Consider the following 23,015-nt stretch of genomic DNA (forward strand, 5'->3'; position numbering starts at 1 on the left):
TTTTTTATATATAATTCCACATGTAAATATTCTTATAACATTTACTTGCTTAGTCCTACATATAAAATTGTTTACTTTTATTTATAAGTACGTGAAAATAATTCTTAAAATGTGGGGTTAGAATAACAGCAAACGCATGTTTTATAAATGCTTTTTTTTAGTTATTATTTTATTTGAGTAAATTTAAATGGTAACAATGAATAAACAAAACATCAAAGATTTTATTTTTGTGCTCACTTTTGTTCTACACGTTTTACTTTTAAAGATTTCAGTACCTAAAAACGCCAGAAATTTCACTATTTCTCGGCCAGGAATATGGCCACCTTAAGGGAATACTCCAACATCCTATACAGGGTGGTCCCGAGGTAATGGGCCAAAATTCATGGGTAAATTCCCGAAGCAAAAATGTTGCGGATTAGCCGAACTTACCTTAGTCCAAAAGTTGATAGTTAAAGAGATACAGGGTGTTAAATGTAAAATATTATTTTAGTTTATTTCCATTTATTTCTTAATAAATGCAAATATCTACACATCTTGGATAGAGAATTGAAATTTGTTCACATTTTGGTTACAGTTCATAGAGGGCGCCAGCTGCCGTAGATTGAAGGTGTTGGAAACGACTTAACTTTTTTGTACTTAAAGGTATCTCATCTTTAGTATCAAATTCTTATTTTCCAACTTTTTTTACACAAATAAGGTAGACTTTATGAAAGTAGCTGTCTCGCACCGTTTCCGTGATATTTGGCTTTGAAACTTCTAATGCTAATAGTTGAAATAATTAAAATAATTTAGAAATGTCAAAAACAAGGGTTTATTTAGAATTAAAAATTGTAATAAACAGTAAAATAGTAAACATTAGTAAAAAATATGCCTTTTTGACAATAATTGCTCAAAATGTCCTCATCTAACTTCAAAACATTTATCAACACGTTTATTAAAAGATTGTCTTATTTTAAAGTATAAATCCTTAAAGCAAAATGACTGCAGCATTTAAAACCTGCTACTAAAGTTCTTCTTTCTTAAGTGTTTATAGTTTCTCCATAAAAACTGACTGCATATAACTCCAAAAACGAAAACCTCGGCATTCTATCTCACATTTATGTATACCAGTATACAATTTAATTTGTAAGCTAATAATAAGACAAGTGGAAGACGTCAATTATTTTATTTTCGTCCAAATCCTACTTAAGAAACTTTACCCCTAAATTAATAATACCTGTAGGTAATTAATTGTAATTTAATGCAACAGCATTGGAAGTTTCAAAGCCAAATATCTCGAAAACGGTGCAAGATAGCTACTTTAATAAAGTATACCTTTTTTGTGCAAAAAAAGTTGGAAAATAAGAATTTGATACCAGACATCAGATACCTTAAAGTACAAAAAAGTTATGTCGTTTTTAACACATTCAATCTACTGCAGCTAGCGCCCTCTATGAACTTTAACCAAAATGTGAACAGATTTCAATTCCTCTACTCAACGAACTCCAANTCGTGTACAAATTTTGACATTTTTATCTGTAGCCGATTTAAAGATAATTAAGGAAAACCATTTGGAAAGTAACAACTTCAACACACTGTATCTCGAAAACAGGGGGTCTAAGAAAAAAACTTTATATGAACAACCCCTATTATTTTCCCATGAGGAACTCGCACACAAGTTTTTTTGAAACATGAACGGGACACCCTGTATAACTCAGTGGATCTAGTGAATATTTTGTGAATTACATTAAAAAAAATATCCAGCTATAATAAATCCTCAGTGTTCTAGGAACCTCTTGTCTCTTCATATTATTTCATCTTCATCCATAATCTTCTCAATAAAAAATTTAAAATATGGAACATAATTCAAAGTTCTCAAAAACATAATACACACCGTTTTTATAGAGAATTTTATGCTGTACAACTTTGGTCCTTTGCATGTTTGTGAAATTCCTAATACTTTTCAAGTTATTCACGAAATAATTTCTTTGCAGTTTTCCGGCCATTTTAACTAGGGCGATTCAACGGGACGCAGTGGGCCAATTTCGTAAAGAAAATGCAGTGAAAATAATGTAGGAAAAACGTTGTAAATATCTGAGCGATAGCTTGTGTGAATGGAAACATCTTATATCCGGACTTATCCAAATTAAAAGGTTAGTTTTTTATTTTTATTGAAAATTAAAAAATATTTGACTTAATAAAGTTCTAAATTGTGCTTAAAAGGGCCCCATATTCTTTAAATAGTGTTTTCCGTAAAGACAAATAATTTCAAACATTTAATAACTGAATAATCTAAAGCTTATCAAATAATAGGAATGTTATGTCATGCCACCTGNGGACTAAGGTAAGTTCGGCTAAATCGCAATATCTTTACTTGGGAAATCTACCCATGAATTTTGGCCCATTACCTCGGGACCACCCTGTATATTGTCAAAGATGCAGCAACGATTTCACAAACAATTCGTTCATTGTTATTCGCCGAACTTGAAAATAACCAACTGTTGTAACGTAACTGTAGTTATCTTTATGTTCACCTAGTCGTAGGAATGGTACTCTTAAAATCAACTATCAAATTACAAATGTCATGTGAAAAATATAAAAACAAAAATAAATATCAGTCTTTTTCAAGTTGCTGTTGCTAAAATCACCTGGAAGCAATTTATTTCTTGAAAACGGGATTAGAAATGCATCTTACTGATGTGTTGATTCAGAAGAAAGACCTAGAGGAACATGAAGAAGACGTACCTTGTATCTAAATGCCACAGCATGATCTTGCTGAAAATGTTGATCAGCGTGTTGTCTTGGAATTCGTCGATACAGACGTGGTTGAAGTGTCGAGAGAACCTAGGAGTGATAGTGTTGCCTCCGCCACCTGGTGGACACATAGCGCACATGAACTGAAACAAAATTAAAACGTACCATAGTATAATGGATAGGTACAGTTCTGCTATGAACCTTTTCCCAGTAGTGTTTTATTACCTGGATGTCTATTAGTTTCATGGGTACGATCTCCTTTCGGTCGTACCACATCTCGTGGTCGAACCATTGCCTCAACAGTTCAATCGGCGGCTGAGCACCGTAGATTTCTTTGAGAGGCATATTGACGTCGTCTACGAATATCACGCATCTTTTCGTTACCGGAGGCCCAAACACGCCTGAAATGAAAGGAAAAATAGTATATCTTGATCAAGTTATTGATCATTCAAGTTATCTCTAAAGCATGCGAAAATTGATGTTAGAGTTTAAAGGATTTCGTGGCAGCTGTAAATGGTTAATCTGTTTTCTCTAAAACCAAGGTGTCAGTTCTAACGGAATATGAAGGATCATCAGGATCAGGAACTAGAACACCTACGCACGGCCCTGAGAGGGAATGGAATCAGGAGGAGACACACGCCCATAGAGAACCAGGAGTACTTAGCGACGACGTATCTACCTTATATGAAAGGTTGTACAGATAAAATCGGACGCCTTTCGAAGAAGAGGAATATCAACATAGTATTCAGCACTGTAAAGAAGGTGGCGGCAGCGTTTCCAGATACCTGCAACAACGACCAGCTCCAGGGCCCTGGTGTGTACAGTATTCCCTGCTCTCGCGGAAAGGTCCACATACGACAAACAGGAAGGCACATCAACATGAGGTCAAAGGAACACAAAAGTCACCTCAAAAATAACAACTGGGAGACATCGGCAGTAGTAGAGTATAGGGCGGACACGGTACACACAGTGGATCTGAGTGAAGCCAACATGGTGGTGAGAGAGAGAAGATTTTGGCCCCGTACTATACAGAGAAGCATTACAAAAATCTGAACAATTTCAACAGGTACGGTAGCGTGGATCTGCCAGGCATATGGAAGAGAGTCATCCGTGAAAGCAACCCACTGGAACGTCAACAAGGCGTACGATGGTCACCCACCGGACCGTTATGGATCAGTGACCACATCAAATATAAATAGTAACAACATTAGCAGATCTCCAGTTTCAGAGTAACTTTTGAAGAAGAGAGCAATAGCTCTCTCGAAACGTCAAGAGTTGTATATCGACGACGTGGCAACCAGCCTGGAAATCATTCAACCATATGACAGAAAAATTTCTGAAACACATTAATGAAATATATCACATCAGTTTGTCTACAGGGTGGTCCGTAAGTAATGGTCCATAGAGACATACTAGATTTTTTACTTTAAAATATTACGATTGGAGCCAACATGCCTTAATAAAATGCTGATAACAAAAAAGATACAGGGTGTCAAAGTTAAAAATTAAAAATTGAATTTTCGGAATAATTATAATATTTTTGAGTGTATGAACGTGAAAATTTAGGGGTAGATGTTTCTGTATACGAGAAATCATAATTTGTTATCTATTTCGATGTATCTTCTAGAGGGCGCCACATACGCCGTGTTTATGACGTAAATACGAGCATAATTTTTTTATCCACAACGTTAACGCTTCTTTTTTTAAAAAATCTTAAACCTACATTATTTTCGTGAAAAAATGGTATACTTGTCATTAGCTNTGAAAAATAAGAATTTGTTACCAAAGATGAGATACCTTAAAGTACAAAAAAGTTATGTCGTTTTTAACACATTCAATCTACTGCAGCTAGCGCCCTCTATGAACTTTAACCAAAATGTGAACAGATTTCAATTCCTCTACTCAAAGAACTCCAATCCCCAAAATTTTGTGAAGATATTTGCATTTTTTAAGGAATAAATTTAAAAAAACTGAAATAATATTTTACATTTAACACCCTGTATCTCTTTAACTATCAACTTTTGGACTAAGGTAAGTTCGGCTAAATCGCAATACCTTTACTTCGGAAATCTACCCATGAATTTTGGCCCATTACCTCGGGACCACCCTGTATATTGTCAAAGATGCAGCAACGATTTCACAAACAATTCGTTCATTGTTATTCGCCGAACTTGAAAATAACCAACTGTTGTAACGTAACTGTAGTTATCTTTATGTTCACCTAGTCGTAGGAATGGTACTCTTAAAATCAACTATCAAATTACAAATGTCATGTGAAAAATATAAAAACAAAAATAAATATCAGTCTTTTTCAAGTTGCTGTTGCTAAAATCACCTGGAAGCAATTTATTTCTTGAAAACGGGATTAGAAATGCATCTTACTGATGTGTTGATTCAGAAGAAAGACCTAGAGGAACATGAAGAAGACGTACCTTGTATCTAAATGCCACAGCATGATCTTGCTGAAAATGTTGATCAGCGTGTTGTCTTGGAATTCGTCGATACAGACGTGGTTGAAGTGTCGAGAGAACCTAGGAGTGATAGTGTTGCCTCCGCCACCTGGTGGACACATAGCGCACATGAACTGAAACAAAATTAAAACGTACCATAGTATAATGGATAGGTACAGTTCTGCTATGAACCTTTTCCCAGTAGTGTTTTATTACCTGGATGTCTATTAGTTTCATGGGTACGATCTCCTTTCGGTCGTACCACATCTCGTGGTCGAACCATTGCCTCAACAGTTCAATCGGCGGCTGAGCACCGTAGATTTCTTTGAGAGGCATATTGACGTCGTCTACGAATATCACGCATCTTTTCGTTACCGGAGGCCCAAACACGCCTGAAATGAAAGGAAAAATAGTATATCTTGATCAAGTTATTGATCATTCAAGTTATCTCTAAAGCATGCGAAAATTGATGTTAGAGTTTAAAGGATTTCGTGGCAGCTGTAAATGGTTAATCTGTTTTCTCTAAAACCAAGGTGTCAGTTCTGACGACATATGACGGATTATCAGCGAGCCAAGACACTTGGCCGAAAAACTAGAACACGCACGGCCCTGAGAGAGAATGGAATCAGGAGGAGACACACGCCCATAGAGAACCAGGAGTACTTAGCGACGACATATCTACCTTATGTGAAAGGCTGTACAGATAAAATCGGACGTCTTTTGAAGAAGAGGAATATCAACACAGTATTCAGCACTGTAAAGAAGGTGGCGGCAGCGTTTCCAGATACCTGCAACAACGACTAGCTCCAGGGCCCCGGTGTGTACATTATTCCCTGCGCTTGCAGAAAGGTCTACATAGGACAAACAGGAAGGCACATCAACACGAGGTTAAAGGAACACAAAAGTCACCTCAGAAATAACAACTGGAAAAAATCGGTAGTAGCAGAGCATAGGGCGGACACGTGACACACAGTGGATCTGAGTGAAGCCAACATGGTGGTGAGAGAGAGAAGATTTTGGACCCGACTATACAGAGAAGCATTATAGCTGTTTTACATTGACAATTTATTCATCACTAAATTGACGAAGTTCTTCAACAATTAATTCACGAATTTATTGGTAAACAGTGTGGTTTTACACTGCTATAGACTTTGTCAAGTTTTTTGACGTATGAATCAGTTCTACCAATGAATCAAAGAAGCAAATAAATTTCAAAAATGTCACCTTTCCACTCATAATTGTAGTGATACCGCGGTACCGTTCTGACACATATTATATAAATATTAGTTTTTGTAAATAACAAAACAGTAAAAACAATGCAAAACTAGCACGACGCCACACAATTATTTACATATTCTAATAACATAACCTCATTACTGATCTGAGGCTGGAAATCTGTTGGGTTGGTACTTCCGAACTTCACGAAGAAATTGACGAAAATTAGAACATGCTCTAATTCGTCAAGAACTTGATGAATAAATTGACGAAGTTATTTGACAGCTGATTTGGTGCATTACACTTGTCCAATTTCTTGATGAAGCGACTTCATCAATTAATTGATCAATAAATTGTCAATGTAAAACAGCTTTTAGAAATTTACAAGAATCCGAACAATTTCAACAGGGACGATGGCGTGGATCTGCCAGGCATATGGAAGAGAGTCATCCGTGAAAGCAACCCACTGGAACGTCAACAAGGCGTACGAGGTCACCCACCGGACCGTTATGGATCAGTGACCACATCAAATATAAATAGTAACAACATTAGTAGATCTCCAGTGTCAAAGTAACTTCTGAAGAAGAGAGCGATATCTCTCTCGAAACGTCAAGAGTTGTAAATCGACGACGTGGCAACCAGCCTGGAAATCATTCAACCATATGACAGAAAAATTTCTGAAACACATTAATGAAATATATCACAACATCAGTTTGTCTATAGAGATGGAAGGAAACGGTTTCCCTTCCACTTCTGAATCTACTTGTTGAGAAAAAAAGGTGCCCAGCGTTTACAGAAAGCCAACCTACAGGAATTTTGATTCTCATCTTCATCAGGTTTAAAACCAGGATAAGTACCTTCGACAACCAAATTCGGAGATCATATATTTTGCGAAAAAGAACACTTGGATGACAGATCTAAGTAATATCAAAATTTTAATAAATACTAGAAGAATTTTGCCAAGACTCTATAGACAAACAATAGAAATCCAGAAAAATAATTTCGACCGAGATCGAGACTTAGAACTACTTGGAATTTGGAAACCACTAGACAACACATTCAGAACCGGAACAGAACAGATAAGTGACTTCAAATCATGCACCAGAACGTGAACTAGTACATACAGCAAACATAAATACCGGTTAGGGGACTTAATCACCTGTCTCAGAGTTTCTTCCGACGAAGATGGCGATATATCTTTCAAAAATTGAAGAAGTCTAAACTGACGACGAGGCAACCAAGCCAGAAATTGTGAACTCATTTATAACAGAGACTAAAGATTGATATCATGTTTTTTTTAACAATCTAATTTAGTTGAAACAATTAATGTAATAAGCGACTTACCTTTTCTTCTTTTATCTAACTTGGACATGATGATGTCTTGAGTTTGGTTGGCGGTTGTTTGTGCGGAGAAATTGATGAATAGTGGTATGTAGGTACTGGTATCGTTTTTCTTCAACAGGAAATCCTAAAAATAACAAAAGAAACGTTAGTTCACTGTTAGTGAAATTAATACTACAAAACATTTCCTTACAGTAACATATACTGATTTCCCTGTACCGGTCGGCCCAATAATGATCATAGCCTTTTGGTGCTGCACCAACAGCTGCATCAGAGCAATATTCCTGATGGTTTCCACGGTAGTGACGATTATTTGATTAACTGGAATATCCCTAGGTATGGGAGGGGAATTCATAAGCTCATCAGACCACAATTTCCATTTGCCTTTGCCCTTGAATTAACAATAATTTTATTTAAAAAAACTCCACCAAACCCATTGTTTTACCTCTTTAATAAAACGATAGTCGAAAACAGTCTCCCCAATAGGAATCGAGAAGATATATGGCTTCTCCGGCTTATGGATCTCGAATGGAATGTGCAAAGCCTCTTTCACTTTTTCCGGAAACTCCTTCTCCAGCAAACCCCTGAAGAGCATGCTGAACTTCGGTCTGCTGTCTATGTCTATCGTGGCTCCGAGCGACCAGATGCAGGCGAAGAAGAAGGATCCCTCCAGCTGGGCCCTAACATCGAGGTCGGAAACTTGTTCTCTGAATTTCTCGTCATAGAAATCGTCCATGAAACAATCGAAAAGGTTCATCGCGGATTTTAGAAGGTTGTGATCCGAGCTGGATATAATTTCCTGCAAACAAGTATAATATTATTATTATTATTCCTCTGTGTAAATATGTATGCATACATGATTTTAAAATCAGCAGTCGCATTTCACGTTTGAGACTAGATATTGTGAGTTAATTGGTGGGAGTTAATTGGTTAAATGGTTACAATATTATTATTTAAAAACTTTGCTTCCAGGAGTATGTTTGGTATACATTTGTGAGGATATGAATTGAAGTCTGGTTCTAATTTGTCAAATATTTCTCATTATAATTTTTGTGCTTACCTTGACACCTCCCTTTCGAATTAGCCACAGCAGCGGCCTGCAGAACCTCAAGAACAAATTGTAAATCATGTTTTTGTAGAAATCGTTGTTTATAAATGTAGGTAACGTATTTAACCAAGATTGCAATAGGGGTTCCCATCCCAAAGATCCCGGTTCCATATAGATCATTCCACATCTCGACACCTGAAATAAAAGTATGCAATTTGCTGCCTTCGGAGTTGCTCGACGAGTAAATGCAAATAGACAAATTGATAAAATTTGATTTTATACAAATAGTTACCGTGGCAGGAGACGCCACATCCAAATCCATAGGCTCGAATATTAAATTCGTGGTATTGGAGAGTTGAATGATCTCTCCGGACATCAAGCACAACTTCTTATTGTCGTCCAACACCGTGTTCATGTTTTCGATCCATACGGCGTCGACAGGTCCGTCGAAAATCAACCACTTCCTATTTAAGATTTCGAAAAACGTTAATAGAAAGATGAATATTTTGCTCATGAAAAGTGGGAAGTGTTAACAAATGAAATATAATAAATACACAGCCACATACAAGAAAAGTGGTCTGTTCCTTTGATCAGACCCTATTATTGCTACATATTTGACCCACTGGACACGCTGAGGTTAATATGACGACAGTATCTATCATTTTTCAGAAAATAGTCCCCAAATTCTCAAAAAACGACAATATGCCTGATTGTAACAAGTGGAAGACGCTGGTCCATATACTGGATTCCATAATACTACTCCCATATTTTCGGACCCGCTGAAATTGAATCTGAAGTCAGTTTGGCACGAGCACCCACCATATTCGAGAAAATGCCAACTAAATTCAAAAAAACTTGTGTTTCAAGAATATTTATCCTTTAATTAACGTTTTCGATTATAGTGAATTCTTTTATCTTGAGGATTGTAAGAAGTGGAATACACTGGTCCATATACTGGATTCCATAATCCTATTCCAATATTTTCAGACCCGCTGAAATTGAATCTGAAGTCAGTTTGGCACGAGCACCCACCATATTTGAGAAAATGTCGACCAAATTAAAAAAAACTTGTGTTTCAAGAATATTTATCATTTAATTAACGTTTTCGCTTACAGCGAACTCTTTTATTTTGAGGATTGTAGCAAGTGGAAGACACTGGTCCATATACTGGATTCCATAATCCTACTCCCATATTTTCAGACCCGCTGAAATTGAATCTGGAGTCAGTTTGGCACGAGCACCCACCATATTCGAGAAAATGCCAACTAAATTTAAAAAAACTTGTGTTTCAAGAATATTTATCATTTAATTAACGTTTTCGCTTACAGCGAACTCTTTTATTTTGAGGATTGTAGCAAGTGGAAGACACTGGTCCATATACTGGATTCCATAATCCTATTCCAATATTTTCAGACCCGCTGAAATTGAATCTGAAGTCAGTTTGGCACGAGCACCCACCACATTCGAGAATATGCCCACTAAATTTTAAAAAAACTTGTGTTTCAAGAATATTTATCATTTAATTAACGTTTTCGCTTACAGCGAACTCTTATTTTGACGATTGTAACAAGTGGAAGACACTGGTCCATATACTGGATTCCATAATCCTACTCCCATATTTTCAGACCAGCTGAAATTGAATCTGAAGTCAGTTTACCACGAGCACCCACCATATTCGAGAAAATGCCAACTAAATTAAAAAAACTGGTGTTTCAATGATATTTATCCTTTAATTAACGTTTTCGCCTATATCGAACTCTTTTATCTTCAAAAAATATATATAGTGGGTTCTCTTTCCCTTTGCACCTATTTTTTTTCAACATACTGACACACAAACCTGATTCCTTTTTTCCATTCCCATTAACTCTTGGTGAAATCATTCATCATGCTTTTCGCGATAATCAAAGTGAAGTTTCACGACAGTGAAGACGTAGGATGGAAAGAAACATCAAAATCAGAGTGAATTGAATGATTTTATTCTCAATCCTCAGATTAAGCTGAATATTTAGCTAGAGAACTAAAAAAGAAAAATCTTCTATCTGAGGGAACCAAATCTTATGTGTATCGATCAAGAGAAAGATATTGTCGGAAATATTTTTTTTCAGATGAAGAGGGTACGTTAGTGTCCTATTTCGACGTTAAAAGTGGAGGCTATTCATGGACTCCTCACTGAGTGTCATGATGTTACCCAAAAAATGTCAGAAAACCTGAAATATCGCGCATTTGAAAGTGATTGAAGATGAAAAACTCTTGCGTCAGAATGAAATTCGTTTTTATAACATCAAGATACATAGGAAAAACCGGGTCTGATCTAAAAGACAAAAACTTTTCTTTGTCAGCTTGTGTAGTTTAAGGCATTCTGCAAACATAGTCACACCAACATCTTATTCTCACCTGTCTTCTGAAGTGGACATGGCAAACTGTCTAAAGCTAACAGCGAGCACCCCATCCGACCACTCATGCGAAACCGGATCGAATTGGCCGTAAAGTTGCCCCATCGTGATAGACTTCGGATTCATGATTGTGTAAATAGCTCTGTGCTCGTCCATTCCGCCCTACAATGTTACATGATATAAAACAAGACCAACGGAAAAACATGTTCAGATTCCTACCCTTTCCTCCACAAGAGCCAAGGCATCGGCTAGCACCCTGTAGCAAGTCGTCTTCCCGGCGAAAGGAAAACCTACCAGCATCAGGCCGTGCCTCACCACTATCATTTCGTACAACTGCTGGATTTTTTCGAGGAAGAACTGAGTACATTGGACGTTCCTCACCTTGCAGGCATCTTCCACCGCTTGGTTCAGGATGACGTAGTCGGGTTCCGGCAACACCACGCCGGGGAACAAATCAGATGTGATTCCCTGCACGAAGAAACATATATATAGAAATTGCTTTGAGGATAGATATGTGTTTATTTACATGGAACAATGGGACGTCGTGGACCAAAAACTTGGCTAGATTGACATCTTTGATGGATCTCAACACCAAGATGTCTTCCTTCTCATCAGGATAACGCAGCTTCAAAGCACCTGCTGCTCTTAGTACTGATTTTACAGCTCGCATTCCTAAAATACAATTATATAAGGTGTAACAGAAGTGCTGTGATAAACTAGACTGATGCCTCTCATCAAAAGAATCAGACGAACAAGAGAAAGTCCTCTTCTAAGTCGCCTATGAACCTTCAGGTGAAATTTTTTTCTACGGTTCATTTCGAGATACAGTGTTGGAATTAAAAAAGAAAACGTGACATTAAAATGTTACTTAAAATATTGGTGTAGATTGGGGGTCATGGCTTGACTAATTATGAGCAAAATTAAATAGTGACGGAGATACTGGGAGATGCCATGCTGCCACTAAGAACCTCAGAATTTCAACGCCACTGACATTTTGGAAATTGGATAAGTGCATTTAATTCCGTTTGGTGTTTCTAGTACTTTTTCCTAAAGAGGAGCCATTTTTGGATAGTTATTTTTTTAATTTGAAATAAGTATTCGCCATATTTGAAAGTCGATAATAAGTACAAAACTATTTGTTTCACGAACAAAATTGTAGGAATTTTCTGTCAAAAATATAATTTTATATACAAAATCAGAAGCTAAAGAAATCATTGACATAGCAATTTTAAATTTTTATGATATTATTATGCCTGAAAAAGTTTCAACGCCTGTAATTATATACTGTTTATAATTATAGTTAAAATTTAATTTATGACAAAAAATTCCTATATTTTTTTGTGTATCTCGGAAATTGAATGTTCTACAACCTATATTTATATGAACTTTTTTTTTATTTTGCAGTGCTCCATCACCAGGTCAACTTTAGCGTGTACAATTTGGGATATCCTACATAATCGAAAACCATTAAAGATAATTTTAATTTTAATTTTTTTTTAAACCTTTTACAGTGAAAATCCTTTTCAATAAGATAATCACTTGTAGAATTTAAGCAAAAACTAACCAATAATAAGCGTCGGAATCGTGAGGAATTCGAGAAAGAGAGATTGAAACTGTCCTTTGTTGAAGAGAAACTTATTTTTTAAATTGACAGAACATTAACGGTTTTAAACTGTTCATATTGTGGGATACAACTTCTCTGCGGACTAATGCCCCGACCAGCATTGTAATTTAATGCTTACTGGTAATATCATCAGTTTAAAAATCAGTTTAAAAAAGCGACACAAGTCTTGACTTCGTAATACCTACGAAATAGCAGGTCACTCTTTGCCAATTCGGCCATACGCCTTGAAGCGACCATACTGACAAGAAAGACACACTATTTTGCAGCTACTGTGCAAGTAAGACTTGTGCCGCCATTAGTCGAAACAACTTTTAACTGATGATATTACTCGTAACAACTGCTCCGCGAACTAATGACCAATATTGAATTGTAGCTGCAATATCGAGTATACACATAGGATCACCGAACCATCAGAAATGTACCAGTTTCGAACTTATCAATTGATTCTCATTAGTATGCCACAGGTAGTTCAACATACCTTCTATATTTATATCAGTGTCATTTTTCACATTAGACATACAGACAAAAACTAATAAGTTCGAAACCGGTGTATATGTATGGTGGTTAGGTTTACAAATGATCCTAGGTGTTTATTTGATATTATGGGTTTATTTCAATACTGGTCGGAGTTGGGATCTCCATAATAGTTGTATCCCACAAGAGCATCAGTTTAAAAGTTAGCTGAAAATCAGTATAATCCTCGCAGTTTTGTACAAATTTTTTGCAGGGTAATTAGAGAGACTCCAGGAATATTTGAGCGAATACGTGGCTCAATGNACTAATGACCAATATTGAATTGTAGCTGCAATATCGAGTATACACATAGGATCACCGAACCATCAGAAATGTACCAGTTTCGAACTTATCAATTGATTCTCATTAGTATGCCACAGGTAGGACAACATACCTTCTATATTTATATCAGTGTCATTTTTCACATTTATAGCATACAGACAAAAACTAATAAGCTCGAAACCGGTGTATATGTATGGTGGTTAGGTTTACAAATGATCCTAGGTGTTTACTTGATATTATGGGTTTATTTCAATTCTGGTCGGAGTTGGGATCTCCATAGTAGTTGTATCCCACAAGAACATCAGTTTAAAAATTAGCTGAAAATCAGTATAATCCTCGCCGTTTTGTACAAATGTGCATACTTTTATTAATTGTAGAGAAATTTAAGAAAAAAATTCTCTTATTTTGGAAGTGGTCTATATAAATTTGTGAAAGAAAATTTTCTTTAACATCAAATAACCATTTTGAGAGCCTAAACCATCAGATTTTTTCTAATTTGGACGCCACTTGTTTTTTATTAAAATTTTATTTAATGTAACTGCTATGAAAGAACTGCACTGTACCAAGTTTGAAGGAATCAAGGACTGTGTTTCACTTTCAACATTTGGAAGACATAACCGTCAGGAAATGCCTTTGGAAAAATACCCTTGTTTTCCGTTCACTTTAAGGGAGGAATAAGTACTAGGAGATTGTCGCTATATCAAAATTACATTTTTATTTTTTTATCTGTTAAAAATGGAGTTGAAGCCAGAAACTTCAAAATCATGAATGAATAAGACGTATCTGGGCAAATATCAAACTAAGCAAAGTTAAGAATGATTACAATGAGGGGTGAAGTTTCAGCAACAAAACCAGAAAAGAAAGGAATAGTAACGTTTTCATAAAGACAAAAATCGAAAACGAAATAAATGGGAAAGTTTGTCTTTACACAAAAATATCTTTCAAAATCTTTTGATTCAAACTATTTGGATTTCAAAAACACTTCAAGCACAAATCTGTCAAAGAAAGAGAAAGATTCAGCCTTTTGAATATACGACCGATACATTATTTAAACATTTTTACCACAGAATATTTTCCTTATAAAGAAGGAAAAGACATTCATTTGCTTGAAGTTTTTTTCAATTAAATTTTTAAGTTTCTGGGTAAGAAAACTCTAAAGAAGAGATCAATTTCGAAACGTTAAGTCAAAACCGATGACGTGGCAACCAGCCTGGAAATAACTACCACGAAAGTTTGCGAAAGGCGAAGATATTCCTTCGCTCCAAATGATGAAGTTAAAAAAATACTGATTTCAGCATTGACATACGTACTAGCACTTACCATAATCATAGTGACACTGCGACGACAACTGCTCCGAGCACAATCGATACGTAGCAACGATTTTGATCGCCAGAGGTTTCGCCGTCAAGAACCCGAAGGCGTACAACTCTATTTCCGATATCAAAGCGTAGTCGGGAACCATCATCGCGACGGATCTGAAGAGGGCCTTCAGGTTATCCGGCAACTCCGATCTACCCGCGTAACCGGGATTCATCGTGATGAACACCGCGCAGGTCGGATCCAGCTTCAGCTCGGTGCCTTCGAAGAAGAGCTTCTCGTTGCCGGAATTAATACCTCTCTGGATAGTCAGGATCTGTTGGGCGACGACGGAGAGCACCTCCAAGTCTATACGGTTGAACTCATCGAAACATGACCAGGCGCCGCAGGAAGCTAATCCCTGAAATTATCCCGAAAGGTTAACATAAAATTGTTTCTCACTAGAGATTGGATGAACCTTAAAGAATTTGCCTAGGGCGAGGTAGTCTAAACCGTCGGAACAGTTGAAGACGACGCACTGTTTGGCGACGGCTTTGGCTAAGTCCTTCGTCGTTTCCGTTTTTCCTGTACCCGCAGGTCCTTCCGGAGCTCCACCTAAAAGATTCTCAGTTGAAATGTGGAATAGTCCAAGGGGCAACTGCCAAAATTATGTCCAGGAAATAGTCAAGAAAAACGTTCTAAATGGAATTTAATGCACAAAATTGTATGAAATTGCTACATCAGAACACTAATTTGTATTACCTACACAAATACTTGAACATCTATAAAAGTTATGTTTAGGATTAAGAGATAAATCAATCATGTACTGGGGAATATTTTTGCTGAAATGATTACAGCTGTGCATGTCAAGGCCTTCAAAATGCCAAACTGGCAGCGAGCAGCCTGTTATTTCCAAGCACTATGAAAGCAACACCTATGTTGCTACTTAGTCCAACCAAATTACACTTGGACTTTTATAAGTGGAAATGGTAAAGGGGCCTATAATGAACGTAAAAAAAATAAACGCCTGAGCAGGGGTGGCGGAGGGTTGATTTGCGGGGTTGAAAAATTGTGAAAAATTGTATCATTGGGATTTCTGGGAAAAATGCGAAAAGTAGGTTTTTTTCTTATTTTTCGTTTTTTATTTCTCATTTCCGTAAAAATAATTTAATTTTGACGAAACTTGGTGAAAGTATACCTTTCTGTGTCGTAAACAACCACAAATTTTTTTAGATAAAAACATCAAGAAGTTTCCGAGATATTCATTTTTTCCGGTTTTCAAATTTTTCTCGGAAATGTTGAGGTTATCTTAAAAAATTACTTCCACAAAAGTTGTAGATTTTCGCATGATGTACAACTTTTGTATTGGATACTTTTTTGTTTGACGTCAAATTTCGCCAGAAATCCCAATGATACAATTTTTCACAACTTTTCAACCCCCCAAATCAACCCTCCGCCACCCCTGCTCACGCATTTATTTTTTTTATGTTTATTATATGCCCCTTTACCGCCTATAAAGTCCAGGTAACATTTTTTTTCTTCTAAATGAGTTATTTCGATCGGTCTATACTAGACGACACAATTTATAAACCGATGGAGAAAAAACTACTCTGTGAACTAATTCCTCGACCATTCATTCTCTCAATATATAATAAACAGCATAATTCGCAGCCGAATATCTGCTATGTTAGACTGACGAGTGATCCTAGTTGTTTACTAGATATTGGGAGTAGAATTCAATTCTAGTGGGGGTGTTAGTCCGCAGAGTCGTTGTTTCCTGCAATATTATCGGTGCACATCTTGTTTTTAAGATATTTCAACACTTTTACGTGTCTCTCCACATTCTTGTTGTCTGTGCTGTTTCCCAAATCTACCTTTTATTTTACATCACATTTTCTTTCACTTTGTTAATCCATCTTTTAGAAAAGAAAATAATTCACTAAAGACTGCCACCTGTTTTGTCACTCACCGTATTTTGACAGGAAAAAAATAACGCAATTGGCACATATTCTTTTTCTCAGAACATGCATGTATAATTTTTTATAAAAAAAAATAATGAATATTCAAGAACATGCTACTTCCGAAACATTTCCGCGTTATAATTATAAACTCTTCCAAAATTATCAGCACTGAATAAACCACAGATTCAACTTACCTAAATGCAGATGTAAAGCTCCAAACAACGTTCTGTAACATCTGTCAGTCAATGGAGTCACCACCAGCCTTGGGGTATTCCCCAAATACTCATATCCGTATTTTAAAGTGGAATTAATCATGGAAGTGATCATTTGATTGCCCTGTGGAAAACTATTTTGTAACAGTATTTTATTGCTTTCATTCATATTACCTCCCAGTAGTAACGAAGTTGGCACAACCACTTGAAGTCGTTCACGTTCTTAACCTCCTCGGTGATCATTCCCGATAACACATCCCTGGCATGAACATCCAGCACAACCAAAGCACCTGATTTAATAGATCATATAATCTCACCTGATGCATACGTACCTAACATCACCAGAGCATTACCTAGAGTTATACGATTCTGTAGATTCAATTTTCCCCTCACCAAATCAACTATTTTAGAAATCTGTAAATTAGACTTCACCAAATACTTCTTTAATTCCTCCAATCCCACTACAATCGCTGCCGTCACTTCTGTCGTCCAGAAAGTGCAACCGACAGATTGTATACATTGTCCTGGCCACTTCAACACCCACTGCTCTCGCGGAACCTTCGGGTAGTCGATGATGGACGCTGCCACCATATTGTGCACCGATTTCTTCATGTCGGTTTCGAGTTCGACCAACCATTTCTCTACTTGGCCTCTGGCAAGAGCAGTTTGGATGACGTCCACCAGTGGAACGATTTCTCCTTCACTAGACCTCATCTGTGTCACGTCCAGGTCTTCAGTGAACGTTAATTTGGCTATGCCTTCGAAACATTTCTTCAGATGAGGTTGTACCCTTCAAATATGCAAATAAAACCAATTAGATTCCTGAGACTTCTTCCGAAAAGGCTTACCGTGTGGGATCCTTAGTTTCAGATAAGATTTCCAATAATTCGTCGTTAGACAAGAAGAAGAACCGTGGGAAGTATAACCGTTTCTTCTCTAGGTAGTCGTTCAGTCCCTTTTGGATCATTTCTAGGAGATTGTTACATTTCTTGAGTCTTTCAGCCATCTTGTCTATCTCCACGACGGCTAAGACTTTGCAATCGGCATTGACGCTTTTCATCACGTCCCTCCATATCTATAATCAACAAATGAAAGGACGGTACTTTTCCGTACATAGATGTCTTTGTCAGGAAGGAACCAGATGACACGTTTAAAGAAAGGGAACCCATACAGCCTAGGATCTTAATGAATCGAGCACAAGAATAAAGAGAAGAAACATCTTGCAGCAACATATATGTCCTATATACAAAGATATAGGGATAAAATTGGCAGACCCTTAAGAAAACTTATTAATACAATCTACAACAGTTGAAGGAGGATCTAAGATACCGGAGTAGGCAGCATTCCATGTAAATGTGGCAAAGTATACATTCGACAGAGAGACACGTTAGCTCGAGGTTGAAAACATCTAAAAATGTCAATGGAGATAAATAAGTTGTTGCAAATAGGCTCAATAGGCTTAAGCAAAATAAAAAATTTAGAAAAATCGGAATAATTTCAACTGAGATTACGTATGTACCAAGATGTATCTGTGTTTGTACAAACAAACTCTTAGTTACTTATGTAAAATTAATGAAAGTACTATTTTAATAACAATAATACACCAAGACAGGTACAGCGTACGACAATTAGAATAAGTATTGCAATGGTTCAGTAGTGTATTGTAATAAATGTGATGTGAATCTAGTACAGTACAAACTACGCGCATGTCATGACGTCACTAACGAGACTCTAACAATATCGAGGCATACCTAACCTATGTTAGCATTGGAATGCAACAACTTCCTGTCGTTTGCCTAACCAAATTTCCAGAGGTGTTACAACCTAAACATCTTCACATCGTTCATTATATTGCGCAAAACTGATAATACTTCTTCAAAATTTAAACTTGACACAATTTTTAAGGTTAAGTTCTTGTAAGACTCCACATACTTACAGGAAGTTGTTCGGCATATAGAAAAACATAATTTACAAAAAAGTTATTTTACAAACTGAGAAGTATTCCGCAGTAGAAAAAATAGAAAATGAAGAAGCTGATAGGGAGAACCAATATAGTGGAGTAAAGTTAGCTTAAAAATATGCATTATTTCGGATTAATTAGCAGAGCCTTGGATTTTCATAAAACCTTTTGCAATCGCCTTGAAGTGGCTTATAGAAAAAAGTTATAAAGTTATATTTGTACGCTAATTATTATTTAATTGTTTAAAATATAAAAATGGTTTTTCAAAGATTATTTTAAATAAATCAAAAAATTTCAAAGCAATTTTAATCAAATTAATACTAAATAAATTAAAAAATAAAAATTGAAAATGGCTGATAAAATATAGCCGACTTTTTTAAACAATTTATTAAAAAATTACAATTTTCAAAGCAATTTTAATCAAATTGATATTATAGGGGTTCTCGAAGTCGCTGAACAAGAATATTATATCAGAAAATAAAAATTCAAAATGGCTGATCCAATATGGTCGACTTTTTAAAAAAAAATTATTTAAAAATTACGAATTTCGAAGTAAATTTAGTTAAATTGACATTATAGGGGTTTTTGAGGTCTCTGAACAAGAATATTATATCAGAAAATGAAAATTCAAAATGGCTGATCCAATATGGACGACTTTTTTTAAAATTTACTTAAAAATTACATTTTCAAAGCAATTTTACTCATATTGCTATTTTTAGGATTTTTCAGATCATTGAACAAATAAAAATGAAGTCAACTCGTTAAATTTTAAAGAAATTTGTGTATGATGTTTAGGATTCTGCGGAAAGTCAATATATGGGATTCTTAATTAACAAATTTATTAAATATGAAAAACTATATTTGCATATTAAAAGTAGAAATATAAAAAACTAACAATATTCAATTTTCATTCTCTTGAATCATTGGAAGTTCCGGCAATTTGTCTGATTCTCGTTCTTCTTCGAAAAATGCTTGGCAATTGAGACAATCAGTTCCGGAACCATTAGATCATGCTATGGTGCAAAGTAGACCCGCCTTCCGGCAACCGTAATTATTAGCACAGCCACTTTTGCATCCGCAAAAAATCATTTTGAGAAGTTCACTTGGTGGTGGATCTTGAGTCATAAAAGTTGGAATCATACCCGAATCCTCTCGTTTCATAATGAAAAAATATAGGTAAAACTGAATCTCGCGACAATTTATTGAAAACCGTATTTTTTCGTATTTTATACAATATTATAGTAACAAACAATTTCTTTTTTCGTTGATTATACTTTTTTTAAGCAAAAAAATATTTTTTTAAACTTTATTTTGCAACAAATTTCATCGTTTTAGAACAAACCTTTTTTTTTTGTTTTCCTTGAAATTGTATTATAAATTCAACGTTTTAAACAAAACAAAATGGATCATCTTAAAGTACAGTTTTCAAGCTTCAAAAAATGCTCCTATAAAGTTGCAATATCATATTTTTGAACTAAAGTTATTGGACTTTGAAACGCGACTTAATTTGCCTTTTTTTAAATTATTGAATATATCGAGCGTTGTATTTTTAGAATTAAAATTTTAAGATTTTTTTTTATATCACTCACTATTTTAAATGCTATTTCAAGAGTAATCTCTGAATGTTTTAGATTTTTATCTTAAAAATTAAAAAAATGGCAGATCTTTAATTAATTTTGTAGAAAATTCTACCGTTACGTAACTTTATTTACACACTATTCCTGTAAATATATTTTTTCGATTTTAAAATTATGATAACTTGTTAGCTACAAGATTCCTCTTTCATTCAAATTTTTGTGGACTTAATTTGATCAAATAGATCAAAACTTATAACAAATTCAGTGGATAGCGCGCGAAGCCGTGCGCTGCTCGAGACCTGCGCGCAAGTGCCGAAGCTTTACATTTTCGTACGATTTAAAAATAAATTCTACAACCTACAGTTTTCATTTTAGAAAATAACTTTAAGTATATACATTTTTCATGTAAAATTTCCCGTTCTTTAGATTGGCGCAATTGGTTTATTTAAAAAAATTTAATTTGTTAAGATATACTATAAAAAATGGAATTTTGCAACTAATTTGTTAAATAAATGATCAAGCGTACACTCTACGGTTGGTAACCTTTTATATGTTGTTCATAACACCCTCACAAGTGTGTCCTCAAAAGTTACTCGATCTGCTAATTTTTCCGAAGTCAAAATCTTATTTTACTCCACTAATATGTGAATGAGTGTGTCCTGGCGCTGGCGCTGCCCGGACGCACCAGGGTTCCCGGAAGACGACCCCGGCAGATTGGCGCCAAGGACCAAGTACTGCTACGAACGACTCCACACCACGAGGACCGACTCTCCAGCAAACAGTCGAACCGACAACACGTCTTTTTCAATCAAATAGTTTATTTATACCGTTGAGAGAGCGTTTTATTTTTGCTGTACAGCGAAAGCAACCCTCAAGCGTAAGAATATAAGAAGATATGAAAATCAAGAAACATGTCATGAAACATTGAAAATATAAGGAAATAAATTTTATAGAGGAAACAGGTGCGTTAGATTAGAGCTTAAAATCACGTGAAATTCTAAAATGACTCATACCAAAAAACCATTCTTCTGAAGAAGAGGACGACATTTCTCTCGAAACGTCAAGAATTGTAAACCAACGAAATAACAACCAACTGGGAAATTGTCCAAACATAAATAAAATATATACATTTTACCTTGTCTACAGCACTAAACCTTCTACCTTCCTCTGGCATCTGTTGTTGAATATCCGGAGACGAAAATATGGGTTCCAGATACATCCACGTTGATTGTACCTTCAACCATTCATCGAGAATTTCCTGGAGCAACTGAAGCTTTGCCTCCCAATCCCTGCAAAATTTGAAAACGTGAGAATTAACTGGTGTTAATTGGAGTGGTCTCCAAGAAAATACTTACAGTATCTGAGCCTCGAAAGGTTTAATATAAGGCGAGTTCTTCATAGTCTGCGTCTTGATCAGGTGGTCGTCCAGCAATACTTGGATATCGTCCACAGCAGAAAGGATATACGTGCCCGTATCCTTGTACACCAAAACCGTAAACTCCATGTCCTTCCACTCGAATATCATCTTATTCAGGTTCTTCTCCAGGTTGTTCTCCTTGGTTGCGGCTTCGGATATAGCCTCGAACTTTTCTATGTAGTCGTCCAGGCCATAGTCGATGACCTTTTCCAAGGTAAGCTCATCGTCTACCTTTATGGGGAATCCTACGATTTCCGAGATCTTCTCCCAGTGGCGTTCCTTCATTCCTGGATTACCCAGAGTCTGTATTATAGGCATATGCTCCTTGAATTCCTCTATTTGCTCACGAACCTAAAAAAATATGTGGTGTGACGAATATACAAATGAAATTACTATTGGGAGTACCGTGGTGGCAAGATTGAGAGTCGCAGGCTTGTCGGTGAATATTTTTTCCAGCTTATAGATATTCCTGTAGTAAGTCCCTACATCGGTTTCGATTTCTTCTGGGTCATGAGAACCAACCCTGGACTTCATCCACAATTCGTTCTTCTCTAAGAAACCAACGGCGTTATCGTAAAGTTTCTTGTAAGGTCCCAATTTGTCATGAATTTGTTTCCTCAAGGGATACTGAGACGTTTCAAAACCAAAAGCAGCTTCTTCCTCGTTGAAAGCATCTATACGTTCCATAGCTTGAATTAATCTGAAAAATCCTTTATTGTACGACAAAATTCAAGCATCCCTAAGACTGTAAAATCATTTTTTGATGCAAACCCTACCTTTCATCAAGTTTCGTAGCCTTCTTATGGTATTTCGGCAAATCTTCAACGTCGCCGTTGTTCTGAAGTTCATCAACCATTCTGGCGTACAGTTCCAAATCCTCGGTAAATTTCTGAATTCGCACCTTAAGTGATTCCTGGAATTCGTCGCGTTTCGAATCAACGAGTTGCCGGTGCTCTTCGATGACCTTCGGCATGTGCAGGTACCTTAAAAATG

General features: G+C 36.1%; 1 protein-coding gene across 1 annotated transcript in view; it reads right to left on the minus strand.

Annotated features, from left to right (window-relative positions):
- The window catches only part of LOC108903385 (dynein heavy chain 7, axonemal), a 74,142-nt gene that overhangs the window by 46,669 nt on the left and 4,458 nt on the right, over positions 1-23,015 (minus strand). The window contains exons 8-27 of the mRNA XM_018705542.2: positions 22,799-23,005; positions 22,428-22,722; positions 21,961-22,373; positions 21,741-21,894; positions 17,917-18,143; positions 17,422-17,858; positions 17,243-17,358; positions 17,051-17,192; positions 15,374-15,510; positions 14,920-15,316; positions 11,707-11,852; positions 11,400-11,648; positions 11,182-11,342; positions 9,080-9,251; positions 8,800-8,982; positions 8,185-8,538; positions 7,933-8,130; positions 7,743-7,866; positions 5,400-5,575; positions 5,166-5,317 (exon numbers count right to left, since the gene is read on the minus strand). Of these exons, the coding sequence (XP_018561058.2) occupies positions 5,166-5,317; positions 5,400-5,575; positions 7,743-7,866; positions 7,933-8,130; positions 8,185-8,538; positions 8,800-8,982; positions 9,080-9,251; positions 11,182-11,342; positions 11,400-11,648; positions 11,707-11,852; positions 14,920-15,316; positions 15,374-15,510; positions 17,051-17,192; positions 17,243-17,358; positions 17,422-17,858; positions 17,917-18,143; positions 21,741-21,894; positions 21,961-22,373; positions 22,428-22,722; positions 22,799-23,005 (4,440 nt within the window). The remainder of the gene's footprint in view (positions 1-5,165; positions 5,318-5,399; positions 5,576-7,742; positions 7,867-7,932; positions 8,131-8,184; positions 8,539-8,799; positions 8,983-9,079; positions 9,252-11,181; positions 11,343-11,399; positions 11,649-11,706; positions 11,853-14,919; positions 15,317-15,373; positions 15,511-17,050; positions 17,193-17,242; positions 17,359-17,421; positions 17,859-17,916; positions 18,144-21,740; positions 21,895-21,960; positions 22,374-22,427; positions 22,723-22,798; positions 23,006-23,015) is intronic.

The sequence above is a fragment of the Anoplophora glabripennis genome, unplaced genomic scaffold (genome assembly GCF_000390285.2).
Source record: "Anoplophora glabripennis isolate ALB-LARVAE unplaced genomic scaffold, Agla_2.0 scaffold52, whole genome shotgun sequence".
In the NCBI taxonomy this organism is placed as follows: Eukaryota; Metazoa; Arthropoda; class Insecta; order Coleoptera; family Cerambycidae; genus Anoplophora; species Anoplophora glabripennis.